The sequence below is a fragment of the Myotis yumanensis genome, unplaced genomic scaffold (genome assembly GCF_028538775.1).
Source record: "Myotis yumanensis isolate MYYU_CA2020_CCGP unplaced genomic scaffold, mMyoYum1.0.hap1 SCAF_4, whole genome shotgun sequence".
Taxonomy (NCBI): Eukaryota; Metazoa; Chordata; class Mammalia; order Chiroptera; family Vespertilionidae; genus Myotis; species Myotis yumanensis.
Window position 1 is genome coordinate 73038758 of NW_027223755.1, and position 17525 is coordinate 73056282.

A 17525-nucleotide genomic window follows, 5' to 3' on the forward strand; every position below is an offset into this window, starting at 1 on the left:
AACACATTTCCTATAGCTTTGAAGACTTGTCATTATTGTGGCTGACTAAAAGTGGAGTGGAGTGGATGGCAGGATTCCCACTTCGAGAATCTTAACATTTATTCTTTTCTTGCTATGTTGAAAATGTGATAAAACGATTTTGAAATTATCTTAAAACCCAAGTTTTAGAACCTAACTACACAACATTACCTTAAGTTAAAACATTTTCTAATTTCACAGGTTTTAAAATTTTCATGGAATTTTTTTATTTCAGTTGAACTTGCTTATTTGTTCTTTGTTTTATTTTGTTTGGGCTTAAAATAAGTGGCTGGGGTGGCGGGGATAGGAGAGATTTTAGTGAGTAGAATGTGTATTATCTCCAGGCCACAAATTATTTTTAAAAACTATTTTTAAGGCAACTTATTTCTGGGTTTTAATAATAAGTTATTTAAATTATAAGAAAATGCCACAGTAAAGTCAGGTTTGAACAATTGCTGTAAGAAAAGCTAAAGGATATGCTATTTAAAATCTTATATAAGACTGAAAAGATGAGATTATGTTTAGACCTACGGTCAAGATAGTAGCATAGGTAAACATGGTACTTGCTTCCACATCAAAATTGCAACTAAATTCAGAACCGCCTGAAATTCAGCTGAATGGAAGTTTTACATCTGGGGAATTAAAAAAGAAGCCAAATCAAGACTGATTGGAGGGACAGAGAGAAGAAAAGGGGTGATCCCACACCCATATGTGGCAGATAAAAATCAGGAGGGATATCTTGGCTACGGAGGTCACCCCTGAGGAATAAGGTGTTCCAGGTCCCCCAGCCCAGGGTTCCAGTGCAGGAAGAGAAGTCCCCATAAATTCTGGCTATAAAATCCTCAGCAGGGATTGAAGCTGAGGGAGATAGGGTTGCTGGAGTCCCAGGCAATTCTTAAAGGGTCTGCTCAGGTTCTAATTCTGGATTCACTCCCTCTAAGCTCCAGCATTGGGACAGCAGCTTGAAAGGTACCAGAGACATATGAAGAGGTACTGAAGTGTCGGACATCAGGGCAGGAGTTGGGGGTGAGGAGGCATTTCTCTCAGACAGAAGTGCTAGCAAAGGCCCTTGTTCCTTTTCTGAGCCCAACACAGCTGGCAGGCGGGCACGATATTGAGACTCCATCAACCTAGCTCACACTGTTTGTTTCACCCTGGTGATTCCCTGAGGCCCTGCCCCACCCAACTTTCAGGGCCACTGAAGCTGTTTCCTGTGGCATTTAAATACACATGCCCTGTCTTGGCTCATGTTTCAGATTTTTCTAAAATCTCTCCAGCATCTGGCCTCAGGGAGCCCTGTACCTCTCTCTAAGTGGTCTAGACTTGGCACTAGCAGCAGCCAGCCTTGGTTCACAGCTTGGCCTTGTCTGAGAGCCTCCAAGCCCATGACAACTAGCAGTCATCTGCAGATCACTTTGTAGCTCATGCCAGGTGGCCCTGGGCAGAACACTGACAGTGACTGACCTTGGCCTACACCTCCTAGGAAGCACTCAGTAGACAGTTTCAGACCATGTCAGGCACCACCACCCAACCATTTGCATAAGCTGCCGGAAGCCGGTCCATCCTAGCTGCTTGACACAGTTGCTTCAAGGAAGAAACATCTGCACAGCATGTTTCAAGGGACCTGGCGTATATGGCATACTGTTCTTAATATGTTTGCTCCCCTTCTTAGCGCTATGTGTTTTAACCAAGGTCGCCTCTCCCGAGAAAGGTTGTTTCCCCAGGTGGGGATTTTTCCCTGGAGTTAGGGATTAACAGGACTAAGGAAGGGAATAAATCAGTAAAACCCCTTAACTAAGTGCCAGGCGGGTAGTTAATCACCTTAACTACGAACAATCACGCTTAAGCTACATAATCTTTACTTAGGATAATCTCCTTCAGTTACTTCCTTGTAGCTTACCAGAACAGTAGTGACCTTGGAATGGAGATAACAAACACCCTAACCTTTGAAATAGAATGGATAGGATTAAAATCAAATGGTATAAATACAGATGTAACAGGAGAATAAAGAGAGAACCTGGCTAGGCTGATCAACTGAACACTGTCTCCGTGTCATTCCTCCTTCGCCGATTCTGTCCACACCTTTGGGAACCCGTGGACCTGCTGGGGCTGGACCCCAACAGTAAGCCACACATTCAAGGGATTAGATTCAGCAGGTACCAGAGCCCTGCTAAAGTAAGTCCTACTCTGTGGGGTGGGCCCCCTTTACAACTGATCCTCCATGGTGATTAGAGGTTGGTGGTTAGTGGTCACAGCCAGTCCTTGCAGCTGATCAGCATGGGGGTAAATCCCTCCCATTAACATGCCAACAGCAACAAGGCTCGGCCACAAGGGTAGGGTGTATGCAGCCCAAAACGGGGGAGCGCATCTCAAGTACCCAGCTTGAGTGATTGGGAGGCTGTGCCCCTGGACCCTACAGGATACTTACTACATTAGGCCACTCTACCAAGCCTGGGAGATTTAGCAGCTCTACTTAATCATAGAAGGAAACATAGGTTGGCTATTATCAAAATGAGGAGAGAAAGAAACATATTCCAAATGAAAGAATAGAACAAAACTCCAGGAAAAGAACTAAACAAATTTGAGAAGCAATCTACTAGATGCAGAGTTCAAAACACTTGATATAAGGATGCTCAATAGACAGTGAGAACTTCAACAGCATAAAAAAGGAACAGTCAGAAATGAGGGCTACACTAACTGAAATGAAGAATAATTTACAGGGAATCAACAGTAGGGTAGATTAAGCCGAGAACCAAATCAGCGATTTGGAATGTAAGGAAGCAAAAAAACACCCAATCAGAACAGCAAAAAGAATCCCCCAAAATGAGGATAGTGTAAGGAGCCTCTGGGACAACTTCAAGTATACCAACATTTATTTGCATCATGGGGTTGCCGGAAAGAAAAGAAAGAGAGCAAGAAATTGAAAACCTGTTTGACAAGATAATGATGAATAACTTCACTAACATGGTGAAGGAAATAGACATATAAGTCCAGCCAACAGAGAGTCCCAGGCAAGATGAATCCAAAGAGGCCACACACCAAGACACATCATAATTAAAATGGAAAGGTTAAAGCCAAAGAGAGAATCTTAAGAGCAGTTAGTTACCTACAAGGGAGCTCCCAGAAGACTGTCAGCTGATTTCCCAACAGAAATTTTGCAGGCCTGAAAGGATTGGCAACAAATATTCAAAGTGATGAAAGGCAAGGACCTACAACCAAGATTACCCAGCAAAGCTATCATTTAGAATTGAAGGAAAGATAAAGAGCTTCCCAGACAAGAAAATGCAAAAGGAGTTCATTACCACTAGACCAGTATTATATGAAATGTTAAAGGCTCTTCTCTAAAGAAGAAGGAAAAGAAAGATTAAAAATATGAACAACAAAATGGCAATAAATACATACTTATCAACAAATCTAAAAAACAAAACAAAATAAATGCACAAGCAGACCAGAAACAGACTCATACAGATACAGAGAACATTTTGATGGTTGCCAGATGGGGGAGTCTAGGGAGGATGAGTGAAAAAGATGAAGAGAAAAAAGAGGTACAAATTGGTCGTTACAGAAGTCATGGGGATGTAAAGTACAGCTTAGGGAATACAGTCAATAATAACTATGCATGTTTTCTGATGGGTATGAAATTAATTGGGATGATCACTTAGTAAGTTATATTATACCTAATCATTGGGGTGTACATCTGAAACTAACATAATGTATGTCAACTTTAATTGCAAATTTAAAAAATGCAAAAAAAAAAAGGTGAGATTATGTCTGTGACAATCAATTACTCAGGAAAGGATTTAAATCTCTTCAAGAGATGTTTAGGTTAGGCATTAGAATTGTTTCTGTTATGAAAGATGTCATAGGCTGAATTTTTTTAAGATTAAAGGTAGATACTGCTCTACCTTATTTTTGCTTAGTCCCTGGAAGTATAACCATGACCTTTTGAGAAATCTTTCAAGTCCTATTTTTCTATGTGTAAATTTGAAATATTTCAGATGGCATGCTTGATAAGGAACTTAATGAAGATTTATTGTACCAAGCTCATATAATTTGATTCTACATTCACCTTTCTTGTAACTTGAATGCATTCAGCAGTATGAAACATTGAGGAGAGTTTTAAGGAAATACTGAAATCTAACCTAGTGTATATGTGAAGACAGTTTCTTTACTGACAAATGTTACTTGTTAAATACCATTTTAGTGGAATTTGCAGTAGTGAAAGAAAAACAGTGTACTACTGAGGGGAAAGTTTAGTTTGCACTAGAAAGATGAATAAAGAAAATATAGGTGTTAAGGTATGGAAACAAAAGAATTGGAATAAGTTTTCTAAAGTAATTGTTCTGTGGCATTTCTTAAAATTGATTTGTTAGGATAGGTATATCTGTGGAACATCCAGCCACATCGAATCTTGTAGGTCAGAGAAGTACTTCTCTTTGTATGTACATTTACACATTTATTTGTTTGTTCAACTTCGAGAATCCAGATTACTCTCTTGAAAGAAAGGAGTGGTTAAGAACTCAAGTACTTCCCTGCCACATTCAGTGAATTAAGCAGAAACTACTATTAAGAGTATTTCTTAGATCACTGTCTTGATTTTCTTGGGAGTACTTCACATCTTAAGAGCATATTCAGTCTATATTGTAAATTAGGATACACTTCTGCAAATAAAAACAGAAATATAGAGTAGCATAATAGTGTGCACACTTAGAATCCTTTTCTCTTTAGAAGCCTGCACTTCATTACGTACTGCACACTCTGTGTGACCTTAGGCAAGTTATTTAATTTCAATTCATTCTTTATCTCTGTATCATTTAGGAATGTGGTCATGCCAAGTGTCCAAAAATCCACTGGAAAGGCCTGAACAGGCAATGTAGATTGATACATCCACTATTTCGCATCAAGAAGTTTGGAGTGTAGGCAGATATTTCGGATTGTCTAATTCATCAGGAAATCCTATTGCTTCCTTCTAGTACCTGGAATATAACCATTTCTCACCAGTCCTCTTCTAGTCCAAATGCCCCGAAATAACTGCTGTCGGCTCCTCATTCTTCCGGTTTCCATCCTTGCACCTCTACTCCTTTTTTTTTCTTTTAAATAATTGTTTCTTTTTAAATTACAGTTGGCATATAATATTATATTAATTTCAGGTGTACTCTACTCTTTTTCAATATAGCAGCCAGAGTCATACTTTTAAACCATGAATCAGATCATATCAATACCTCCTCCCCATTTCATTCAATAAAAGCCAGAGTCTTTATAATGGCCCACAAAACTTTACATGATGTGTGCACTGGTCACTGTTACCTATTCCATTTCCCATCCTCCTTGATCACTCTCTCTAGGCCACATTAATCTTTTTGCTGCCCTTCAAAGATCAAAGTTTTCCACCTTAAGGTTTTTTCATGGGCTACTCCCACTGCCTAGAAAGCTTTTGTTCTCAGGTGTCTGCATGGTTAATTCCCTTACCTCTTTTAAATTCAAATATCACCTGTCAGTAAAACATGTTCTGATCATTGGGCTTCATTCAGACCTTTTTTTAAATCACCACCAACAAAACCTTACACACTTGATCTCATTTGTTCTACTTTCTGTCCTTCCTTCTTTCCGTGGCATTTACTACCTTGTCACATACACATAATTTACAAAACTTAGTTAATTGTCTATATTATTAAAATATAACCTCCACTAGGGAAGTTGATCTTGTTTTCTTTTGTTCAGTGATACATTCTGAGTCCTCAGAACAATAACTGGTAATGAAATAAATGCTTGGTAAATATTTGTTGAATGAACAACTGTATGTCATGAAAGAATCAGGTTCTTTTTGCCCTTTTTAATTCTCATTATTAGCACATGTGTTTGAATCTCGCACGGAAATATTTTTGACTTTGTTCCTCTTAAGCATTTTGTATAACCTACTTCATATTTTGTTTTGTTTGGGGTAAGTAAATAGTAACTTTAAAGCCCTAAGTGATTCTTCTAAAGTTATGACTAACCTTTTCTTACAGCAAATATGAAGAACAACTACTGACCACCTCTTGTTGAGTCTAATACTTACTTTTCATTGATTGCATTGCATCTTTCGTTTCTGTTTTCCTTGTGTGTTCCTCTTTCTTCCCATACCCCTTTTCATTGTTATTCCTTCATGCTTTCCTTTATATATCAACAATCCTCCTCACTTTAATTCTGAATTGGTATGTATTTACCAATATTAATTTTAAAATTAATTTTATGTTCTTAATTTTAACATTATGTAAGCTTAATATTTTTGTTTTTAATGGTTAGTTGCTCTTTACTTTCATGAAACCCTTAAGAAGAAAAATTTTACTGTCTTTTTTTAGAATATCATTTTCTATAATCAATTCCTCAACAATGCTAGTATGTGATAGGTGAACAAAGGAAATCTATGGTCAGTTGAGTTTTGTTAACAAAACCCTAGGCAGTTTATTTCCTGCAGTACTTCTCATAGCACCTAATATGCTGCTGTTCATTATAAATCTTAAAGAAAAGAATATGTAATGTAATATGAATTCACTTTGGAAACCTATTTTAGAATATAAGTAGTAGTAGTTATTTTCATGTAGGTTTGAAATATTGGACTATTTCTTCAAGGTTGTGTACTAGATGTTTTGTCTTCCTTCTTCATTTCACATATGTCTGAGTGGTAGCTTTTTACCAGTTGTTGTGTGCACTCAGATGAACAACTTATGCAAACTTCCTTAAGCAGTAAGCAGTCTAAACTATGAAATAACTTACTTTAATAGCACTGGATAAATTCAGTATTAAAATTGTAAGTAAAATTCCAGTGAGAAAATACCAACATTTCTTAAATTTACTGGATTAGTGTTCCTGCTGCATTTCTTTTTTGGCTTGATTATATAGACAGCAAATGCTATTTTAAGCTGCAGTGTAGATTATCTTGCATATATCTACCAAATGCTTTATTTATATTATAAAGACTTCTTATGTGGCCTAATGACTTAAAATGAAGTTTAATATGGTATATATTTTACTTAAATACACAAAAAAACCATGATAAAATAGTAATTTTAACCACTGTGTAGAATTTCACTTTAGAAAAAGTATTCATTTTTTTTCCAGAAAGTTTTCTTTAGCATATTTTATAATCTACGTTTATTCTGCAGAAATAGAATAACCATATATTACCTGTGAGGTAAAATATAATTGAAATATTTATGTAATCTTTAATGTGAGGAAAGAGCAATTTCTTAATGTTTTTGAATTTTTTTGTTTTAGAGAAAGAGGAAGGGAGAGGGAGATAGAAACATTGGTGATCGATCGGCTGTCTCCTGCCCAACCCCTACTGGGGATCAAGCTCACAATTGGGGCATGTGCCCTGACCAGTAATCAAGTCAACAACCTCTTAGTTCATGGGTTGAGGCTCAACCACTAAGCTATAACAACCAGCTGGGCAGGAAAGAGCAATTTTTAAAAAATAGGATTAGATCTGTAAGTAATCAAGAATCATCAATAGTGGACCTTTTGGTAATTTATTATAGATGACAGGGAAATGTGGAGGGGGTTAGTACAAAAAATGTCTAAATTTGGGCTAATAGTGATTTAATAATGATGTTTCTCTTTACTTTTCATTTTTATTTTATGTAATTTCATATAAGGAAGGCATCCTATATAGTAAAAGGGTAATATGCAAATTGACCCTAATGGCAGAATGACCACTCGACCAGTCACTATGAGGTGCACTGACCACCTCTTGGTCCCTTTCCCTGGCTGGCAGGCTCCGATTGCCTGATGGCAAACAAGGAACCAGGGGTGGGTGGCGAGGGATTTGGGTGGTGCCGGCGAGGGCCCCTGCCCCACCAGTCGCCCCACACACAGAGGGCAACTCTCAGCGGGAGTGGGGCTGGCAAGCGGGCGGGAACGGCCAACCTCTTGGTCCCTTCCCCTGGCCGTCAGGCTCCGATTGCCCGATGGTGAATGGGGAACCGGGGGCTGGGTGGCGGCTGGGGGGTGGAGCCGGCTCTGGGCAGCCAGGGAAGATGGCCCTGATTGCAGGCCAGTCCTAGGGACTGTACCCGCGCATGAATATCATGCGCCGGGCCTCTAGTTTATCAATAATAGCAAAATCTTTAAAGTAGAAATATTGAAGAAAATGTAGTTCTTGTCAAATAAGTACAAAAGCTGATTTTATAATTTAAATCTGCTGACAAGGAAATAAATTGGTAAGCTATTCTCCATTTTGGAAGTACATAGTAAAAAATATATACAGACAGTCCTCGGATTACGTCGGACTCCATGTACGTAATTTTGTTGTTATGTCACCATCTACCATTTACCTATGTATATAAAAGCCTAAGTGAACATTACAGCCGAAGGACCAGAACGACCAGTTGCTATGACGCACACTGACCACCATGGGGCAAACACTAAACGCAGGAGCTGCCCCCTGGTGGTCAGTGTGCTCCCCCAGCAGGAGTGCCGCTCAGCCAGAAGCTGGGCTCACAGCTGGCAAGTGCAGCTGCTGCAGCGCTCCTCTCCTGCCTCCAGCAGCACTACCAAGCGGTGGTGGCAGCAGTGGCAAGTGTAGCTAGCCAGGATAAGTGGCAGGGGAGCTGTGCCCGGCCCCGGCCGGGATCCTCCCTGACTGCCTGCCACTTTGGCACTGCTACATCCCTCGGGGGGATGTTGGACTGCTGGGTTTCGGCCCTTGAGGGGTCCTGGATTGCAGGAGGGTGCAGGCCAGGTTGAGGGACCCCACCTGTGCACGAATCCGTGCACCGGGCCTCTAGTTTGTAATAAAAAAAAAAGCTCCGTCATTTCGATGTATTTACATACAGTATGTGTATTATATTTTTTATTATTTATTTACCACAAGTAAAGGTCAGGAATTGTTACCTTTCTTTTAAATTTTTTTTACTGTTTCACTTCATTACTGCTGTGTATGTGCTTCATGTGAGTGATGTAGGTGCTTATGTAGGTGGGTTCCGACTTACGGCGAAAATCATGTCACATTGCGCCGTAGGAACAGATCTCCGACGTAACCCGAAGACCTACTGTATCTATAATAATAAAAGTGTAATATGCTAATTAGACCAGACATCCTTCCAGAAGAAGCCGGGGCTGTGAGGGAAGCCTGGGTCCTGGGTGCCAGAGGGAAGCCGGTGCCAGCAGCCGGGGGAAGGAAGGCCTACTTTTTTTTTTTTTTTTTAATATATTTTTATAGATTTCAGAGAGGAAGGGAGAGGGATAGATAGAAACATCAATGATAAGAGAGAATCATTGATCGGCTGCCCCCTGCACGCCCCCTACTGGGGATCGAACCCACAACCTGGGCTTGTGCCCTTGGCCAGAATCGAACCTGGGACCCTTCAGTCTGCAGACCAACGCTGTATCCACTGAGCCAAACCAACTAGGGCAGGAAGGCCTACTCTTGTACGAATTCGTGCATTGGGTCTCTAGTGTATATATATAGTTGATTGGTATTTGTATAGTGATGTGTTTCTTAGGACTCTGAAGTAATAACTGGGAGCATAGTAACTATCGAAAATTAAAATTATTTGATAAACTCATATATAGTTTTATACTTTGCAGTGAGAAGTTTGGTATATTACTTAATCTCTCTCCACTCCCACCTCATTCTTTGCCATATCTCTTTTTACATAAATTCAAATTTTCAAATGAACAAAAAACTTTTGAACCATTAAATTGCTCTATGATTCTAAATAGAGTGAGGCAGACTGACGTGAAAGGAGGTAGACTGAGGACATCTTTTTACCTATTTATTCTTTTGTTGAAATAAAATTTAAAATAAGGTGCTACTGATAAGTAAAGGAGCAATTTTATTCTTAAATCTAGGTATCTTCAAAGAACAGTAAAGCATCCCACTTTACTACAGGATCCTGATTTAAGGCAGTTCTTGGAAAGTTCAGAGGTATTCTATTTTTAAAGTTTGTATATAAATGTTCTCAGTATTTATATTTTTCAGTGTAATAATTTATATAAGAATAGAGATGCTCAGTAAATAAGTGGATTAACAGATGAAATAAAGCATTAATTTTTTTTTTTTTTTTTGCTTAGTGCTTTAATTAGCTTTACTCTAACTAAATTACTAGCAAAATGTCTTCTTTGCATGGATAAATATAGGATTATAAGTGCCAACCAGATTTAAAAGAATGACTTGTATAGTCTAATTTTCAGTGTCCTAAATTGTTACTTAGGCATCGTACTGAAATAAATTTACTCAGAGCACATATTTAGAGATAGCTGTTGAATGTATTTATGTGTACATTCTAATGTTCTGATTAAGGTTTTGAAATGCAAATTTGTAACTTGAAAGACCTTAAATTATAATAACCTTGCTGCTCTTTATATTTGAGTTGTTTGGCACAATTGTTACCTTTTAAGATCTTCTAAAAATATATTGAATCCCAGAATTTTTTAAAAATTAAAAATCATACAGTTTTAACTGGGCATAAAGAGATTTTTCTCAAGACTTTCTTCTTTTCTATGAACAGTTTATTTCTGTTAGCAAACAGGTGGCCAGTGTTAAGGTGCTTGGCAATTACTTAATATATTTTGACAAACATACTGTTGTTCCATCTAAATGTAAACGTGCAGAAGAAAAACAAATGGAAAGTCTATTTTTTAAGTTTTCCTTTGAGAATGTACAAGTAGTATTATTTGAGAAATTAGATCTCACTATTGAAATGTATGAGAGTGAAGAAAATACAACCTCCTTTTTATCTTCCTTTTGTGGGGGGGGCAGAAAAGGGGGGACAATCCCTTTTGTGGCCAGTTAAACCTCCAGGCTTTTAACCGGTTTGTTTGCCCTTATTTGTCATTCAATTCCAGCTGCCTAGAGCAGTTAATACACAGGCTCTGAGTGGAGCAGGAATATTGAGGATGGTGAACAAGGCTGCCGACGCTGTCAACAAAATGACAATCAAGATGAATGAATCGGATGCAGTAAGAGCTGATTTTTCGACTTGAATAATGAGATGAATTAATGAGCCCAACAATTGCATTTTAAAGCTGTACAAGTAGAAAATAGGATATTAATTTGCTTATTGAGTTTAGTTCTCAGCAACATCAGTTGACTACTATGGTTACCCATGGTTAATTTGTTGCTTTAAAACAAGGAATGGTGTTTGCTATTGGTAACCTAATTTACAGTGGTTTGTTCTGGCTAAATTAGCTCCATTTTTCTTTTTTGTTGTTGTTGTTAGTGGTTTGAAGAAAAGCAGCAGCAATTTGAAAATCTGGATCAGCAACTTAGGAAACTTCATGCCAATGTTGAAGCCTTGGTCTGTCATAGAAAAGGTTTGTTTGCTTTATTTATCTGTTTAGCACCATGAGTTAGCTGAAACATTTTATTTAAATTTTATTAGGATGAGTATTTTGAAGTTATTATGGAAGAGAGAAAACAATAATTTAAGCAAATGTTTTTCTATTTCAACTTTGTTATCTAATATATTTTTGTTTTATTTTAATTTAACTTTTAGTTTAGAAGTAGAAAAATATGGAGCTTATAAAATATGTTTTGAATTATGTATTAAAATTGTTCACTTGATTAATTCTTTGTTAAATGTATTTATTATTCAATGAGTAAAGATGTCTTAGTAACTGATTATAATAAGAAATATGAGATTCAAAAATAGGTATTTTAACTTTTTCTTTAAAATATTTGTTTTGTGCCTGCCTGTATTTTCTAGAAAACTCTGAAATATTTTCTTCATTTTTGAACCATTTTATTTAAAAATCTGGGGTTTTTGTTAAAAATTTATAGAGAAGTTGAGTTACAAGTTTTAAATTTCATGGTTTTATTTTTAATTTTTAAAGAAGGCTTTTTGTGTTTGATTTCTAAAATTCTTGATTAGTAATTTAGTATGTATTATTACCAGCAATACATTTTAATCAAATAATTACAGAAATCTAATTTTTGAAAGCAGTTTATAATAGCTTTTGCCATTTGTATATATCTTAGCGAATGGGCTTTCAGGTTCTTTTAGAGCACCTTACATAATGCAGAGCGACAGAGCAATTTTCAGCAATGTAATTGTTAGTCATTGACCAGCCTATAGACATCTGTTTTTATTTGAAGTATCTAAAATGATCATGTTCAAAATCTCTAGAAATTCTTAAAAGTTCACTAAACACTATTGTACACAAAGAAAAAAAAGAATAAGATCTATGAGAATTGTATGTACAGTTGGCTAAATATTCTCATTCAAAATTATGGACATTGTTTTTTATGACAAATAAATCTTTAAAGGTAAAGTAGTATAAATCAATTGTGTGTTCTCAATGCGTTTCATATTAAATATAAATATATTTGGATATATACATTTTAAGGAATAGACAAAGAATAAGTACTTCAGGAGAAAAGGGGAGGCAGATTATTAAATTATTAAGCATAGTTCATATTCTGGGAAGATAGGCAGTGGTTCTTAACTTTCAGTAGAGCTTTGAGCAGTTAGCATTTATGCTTTTATGTTAATTATGTTAAAATATTTGAGCAATTCGTGAATAGATAAAACTTAGAAGGTAAAAAATGCAATATTTTAAAACTTTACTAGTGAACATTAAAAGTGAATACTTTTCTATTTCAGAACTTTCAGCCAACACAGCTGCCTTTGCTAAAAGTGCTGCCATGTTAGGTAATTCTGAGGATCATACTGCTTTATCTAGAGCTTTGTCTCAGCTTGCAGAGGTTGAGGAGAAGATAGACCAGTTACATCAAGAACAAGCTTTTGCTGACTTTTATATGTTTTCAGAACTACTTAGTGACTACATTCGTCTTATTGCTGCAGTGAAAGTAAGCCTTGTTTTGCAGTCTTCCTTGAATTCTTCTCACTTCAGTGGTTTGCTTATAAAGGAATTTGGCGTGTATTTAAGTGTGGAAATCCTATAGTAATACATCTAAAATGGCTTCACAAAGATTATTCGTAGCTTAAATTTTTTTCTCTATGAGTTGGACATTACAGTAGACAGAATTGATGTTTTTAAGAGGTCTGAGAAATGGCAAATAAAATAAAACGAATTTACATTTACTTACATATACACCTTTGGAACTAACTGGTAGCATTTGTTTGCTCATTGTAGCACACACTGAAACTACCCATTGGATTTTACTATCATTAGTAAAGCTATATTGAGAAGAAGGACAAAATCAGAATTTTTTCTCAAATATGTTTAGTGGTGTTTTTAGCTTCAATTTGGACTGTAAACATTCTGAATGTAATCTGAAATGTATAGTTAGCATGTTTTTATAGATGAGATGGGACTAGATTAGTTACTAAGTTTTAATTATCTAGTGGCAATGTTTAAGGATGAACAGTCTTCAATTTCTGAATAGTTGAAAAATAATCCAGTTAACTAATAAAAATCAATATTCTATAGTTATCTCCAATTTTCAAAAATTAAACTAAATATTATTTATCTTATGTTTCAGAAGATACTTTAAGATCTTGTTTTTGGATTGTTATGGACATTAGTTATCATGGAACGGGGAACTGAGAATTTACCTTTTAACTTGTTCCTTGCTTTCTAATGCAAAATTTTTTCAGCTGATGTCTGTGATTAAATTAGTATTCATCTACAGTCAAACAGTAATACATTGTACATTTCTTGATGATTAAGTTCTAAAGCTAATGGTGACAGTTTACTAAAAGGTTCTTAGCTTTCTTAAGAATGGTGTTTTCTTAGGTTTGGTAAAATTACCAATTTTGCTTAAATTTACTCTTAGATGTACTCTCTATTCTTGGTGGTTAATTTTTCCTTTTCAGTTATTTAAAGATGTTAATATAGATAGCAGTTATCAGAGTATACTTCATTTTATATATAGGTAACTTGAGATATACAGAAAGCCAGTTTATGGATAATGGTTCCTTTTTATATTTCACCTCTCACCTCATTCCAGAACTCCCACTAGCATGAGAGCTGTTGTAAACAAGTATAACACATGTAAAAAATCTGTGGCAGTGTCTGTGAGGAGGGACCTGCAGAGAAGAGCTAACGTGGGAAAAAAAATACTACCTGGCAGGGATGGCCTATCTGTGTAATCGATGTTAATCCCTCAAAAAGAGCTTGCCTCATACTGCTTACATCTTGCTGTATTTTTATGTTTTGTGGAATTACAGTTATATGCATGTTTCCTACAATATGTTCTACAGAACATTGACACCAAAAGATATACCACAATAAACTGAGTTTGGGAAATAATGTATACAATATCCCTGTCTTGTACACTCAGAGTGCATGTAAAAAGCTCAGAAATATTTAGTATTAAATATTTAACTATTTAATCTAGAGACTTCCAATTCATATGGACAGTAACCATTTTCCATTAATATATTTTTACATATATGGAACACTTTTTGGGAAATATGAATTAGTGATTCATCGACTAAAAGAGTTAAAGAGCTATGGTCAAGTTATACCTTGAAGTAAATTAAGCTCTTTCAGATTGGTTTTCTAATGAAACCTAGCACAGGTCAACCACTCCAAGGAGTTGAGAAATTACGGAAGAGGGTGACAGGGAATATTTGTGGTCTTTATTTTTTTTGAATTTATTTTAAACTAATTTATTTGTATTTGAATAAAAAATACATGCCCATAATAATTTTAATAAACCAAAAAAGTAAATTTCTTTTCTACCTAAGACCTCTAGTCTTTTCTTTCCTCTATCAAATGCTCTTAGATTCTTGTGTATTTTTACAGAATTAGCTATGCATAAATATGAAGCTAATTTATTTTCTTAATTTTTTTGTCTCTCTCATTCTCTCCATTTCTTTCTTCGTCCTTAAAAAAATGAGCATACTCTATGCACAGTTCTTTGCCTTCTTTTTTCACTTTGTTTTAGAGAAGTCTCTATGTCAGCATGTTACATTTTTAATGGTTGCATAGTATTCCATCATATAGCATATAGGTGTACCTTGATTTATTTAACTAACCCAATCATAAATTAAGTATTTTGATAATAACTCTTTGGGCATAAAATTCTTAGAAGTAGAATTGGTTGGCCAAAGGGTATATGCATTTCATTAATTAGTGCCATATTACTATCTGAAGAGGTTATACTTCTTTGTACTCTCATCAACATTTATATCCTTCTCCCACCCAGTAATAAAGGTATTTTTTGTATACATTTTGATTTCTTCAGTTAGTGTGAATTTAAGCATCTTTACAAATGATAAACCATTGCATTTCTTTCTTTATATATAATAAAATCTTATTTCTAATAGCTATTTAATATTCCTTAGCCTTTTGTTTTATCCATACTAAGACTACTTTTCTGATGATAATTTTGAAACTAGGGAATTAGAATATAGAGCCAAAATGGAAGCTAAGAACATCAGAAATTGGTGCTCAAAAGAAAGATAAATTGTACATATTCAAAATATTGCTTAGGGCTGTCCTCATATTCCAGGGAACTCTAGTTTTTCTCTTTTGTACAGTACAGCGTCTCTGACATCTAAGACATTATATTTTGACTAGTACTGTTAGCAAGCATTTATGAAGTGGTAAACTTTCTGCATGCATTCTTATGTATTCGCCCTTTGTGAACCACTAGAGTAGGGTCAGGGATTGAGGGTGGTAATGGGTATCATTTTTAGCATTAGAACTCTTTATTAAGAATTCTTACAGGGAATCCAAATTGATAAAATTATATATATTAAATATTAATAAATATTAAAATATATTATATATTTAAAAATCAATAGATGGGTTCCCCAAGGAGTTTAAAAGCTTCATTGTTTGGTGGTAACTAATCAGCTTCCTTTCAGGACTCCAGGAAGCTGGGCAGCATATTTTCAGGTTTACTGAATTAGAATATGGTATTAATTATAATTGTGCATCAGATTTCATGGTGGGTCAGGAAAACTCAACTGCAATGTTGTCCAACCTAGACGAGCTTGCATGCAAATGTCTATCATAAATATTTGGCAGGGGGATGGAGGTCCAGAGTGGATCATCAGTGTAAATCTATCCCTCTTATGGAGGAGGCTATAAAGTTGATTATCTTGACATACAAAGATAAACATTGTTATGACTGAACTAGAGGCCAAATGCACAAAATTGTGCAAGAGTAGGCCTGCTGCCTTGTGGCCCCATCCCCCGCCCACTCGTTGTTCTGGAAGGTTGTCCGGAAGGTCGTTCCACCTCTGGTCTAATTAGCATATTAGCTCTTTATTATATAGGATCGCTCTTTAAGATAGCATTTTAAGAAGAGCAAGTATGGTTCTGGATCTCTTATTTTTTAGTGTTACAAGGGTAGAAAAACAAATGGAGAAAGTTTTAATTCTCATACAGTTAAGACTAATTTTTTCCCCCTGAAATAACCTGACTTTAGTAGTTTTACCTTTGCCATAACTCCTACATCTATTGTAGCTTTTAGAATTCTTTCTGTGTCTTTAACTTTTTCTGTTTTAATTATGATGTGTCCTAGTGTGGCCTCTGTGGGTCCATCTTGTTTGGGACTCTGTACTTCCTGGACATGTCTTTTTCCTTCACCAGGTTAGGAAAGTTTTCAGTCATTATTTCTTCAGCTAGGTTCTCAATCCCTTTCTCTTTCTCTTCTTCTGGTTCTCCTATGACCTGCATGTTGTTATGCTTCATGTTGTCCCAAAGTCCCTTAAACTATCCTCTGCTCTAATTGGGTGTTTTTTTCCTACCTTGTCTTCCAAATCACTGATTCGACCCTCTGCTTCAGCAATGCTGACTGTTTATTCTGGACTCTTACATTTTTATCCAGTCACAGGGATTTCTGTTTTTAAGCAAATGAATATGGAAATTTATATATTCTTTTTATTTATTTTCAGTACTTCAGTATATTAGAATAAAATTTAAATACTGGGTTTTATTGCTTTTAGTATTACAGCACTTCTAGTACCAAAGTGTTTTAATGTTAACTGTCACTTAATAGCATTATGTCATTCACTTATAGGGTGTGTTTGACCATCGAATGAAGTGCTGGCAGAAATGGGAAGATGCTCAAATTACTTTGCTCAAAAAACGTGAAACTGAGGCAAAAATGATGGTTGCTAACAAACCAGATAAAATTCAGCAAGCTAAAAATGAAATAAGAGAGGTGATTAATACAAAATGCTTTATTTATCTCTTTACTAAAATTTTCCGTGAATCATTCATATATGCATTTTTTTTTTCTGAACCATTCTACACCTAGCTATTTTTCTGTAATTTTATGAACTGTGTTATATTTTAATTACCTTAACATTTTGATTTTCACTAAAATCTTCAGAGTCCTTTTTTTACATTCACATGATCATGGAATGAATAAAGAAACACAAGGAAAAGATTTACATTTATATTTAATTTTTCATTTCAGATACTTACTTACTTTGTATCTAAAAATAGATTTAGAGGTGGATTTGTCCCTCATTTAGTTGTACAGGCAACATTATCCCCATATATATGTATTATATATGGTATTTTAGTAAATTTGTAGAAGTTTATTATAATTTATACACTTTTTTTGCCATGCTTCAATAAGGAAATTGAAGAGGTAG

At 35.7% G+C, this 17525-nt stretch overlaps 1 protein-coding gene across 1 annotated transcript in view; it reads left to right on the plus strand.

Moving 5' to 3' along the window:
* The window catches only part of SNX2 (sorting nexin 2), a 59303-nt gene that overhangs the window by 38874 nt on the left and 2904 nt on the right, over positions 1 to 17525 (plus strand). Inside the window, exons 8-12 of the mRNA XM_070412533.1 lie at positions 9853 to 9928; positions 10849 to 10962; positions 11223 to 11316; positions 12606 to 12811; positions 16943 to 17086. Coding sequence (XP_070268634.1) covers positions 9853 to 9928; positions 10849 to 10962; positions 11223 to 11316; positions 12606 to 12811; positions 16943 to 17086 — 634 coding nt within the window. The remainder of the gene's footprint in view (positions 1 to 9852; positions 9929 to 10848; positions 10963 to 11222; positions 11317 to 12605; positions 12812 to 16942; positions 17087 to 17525) is intronic.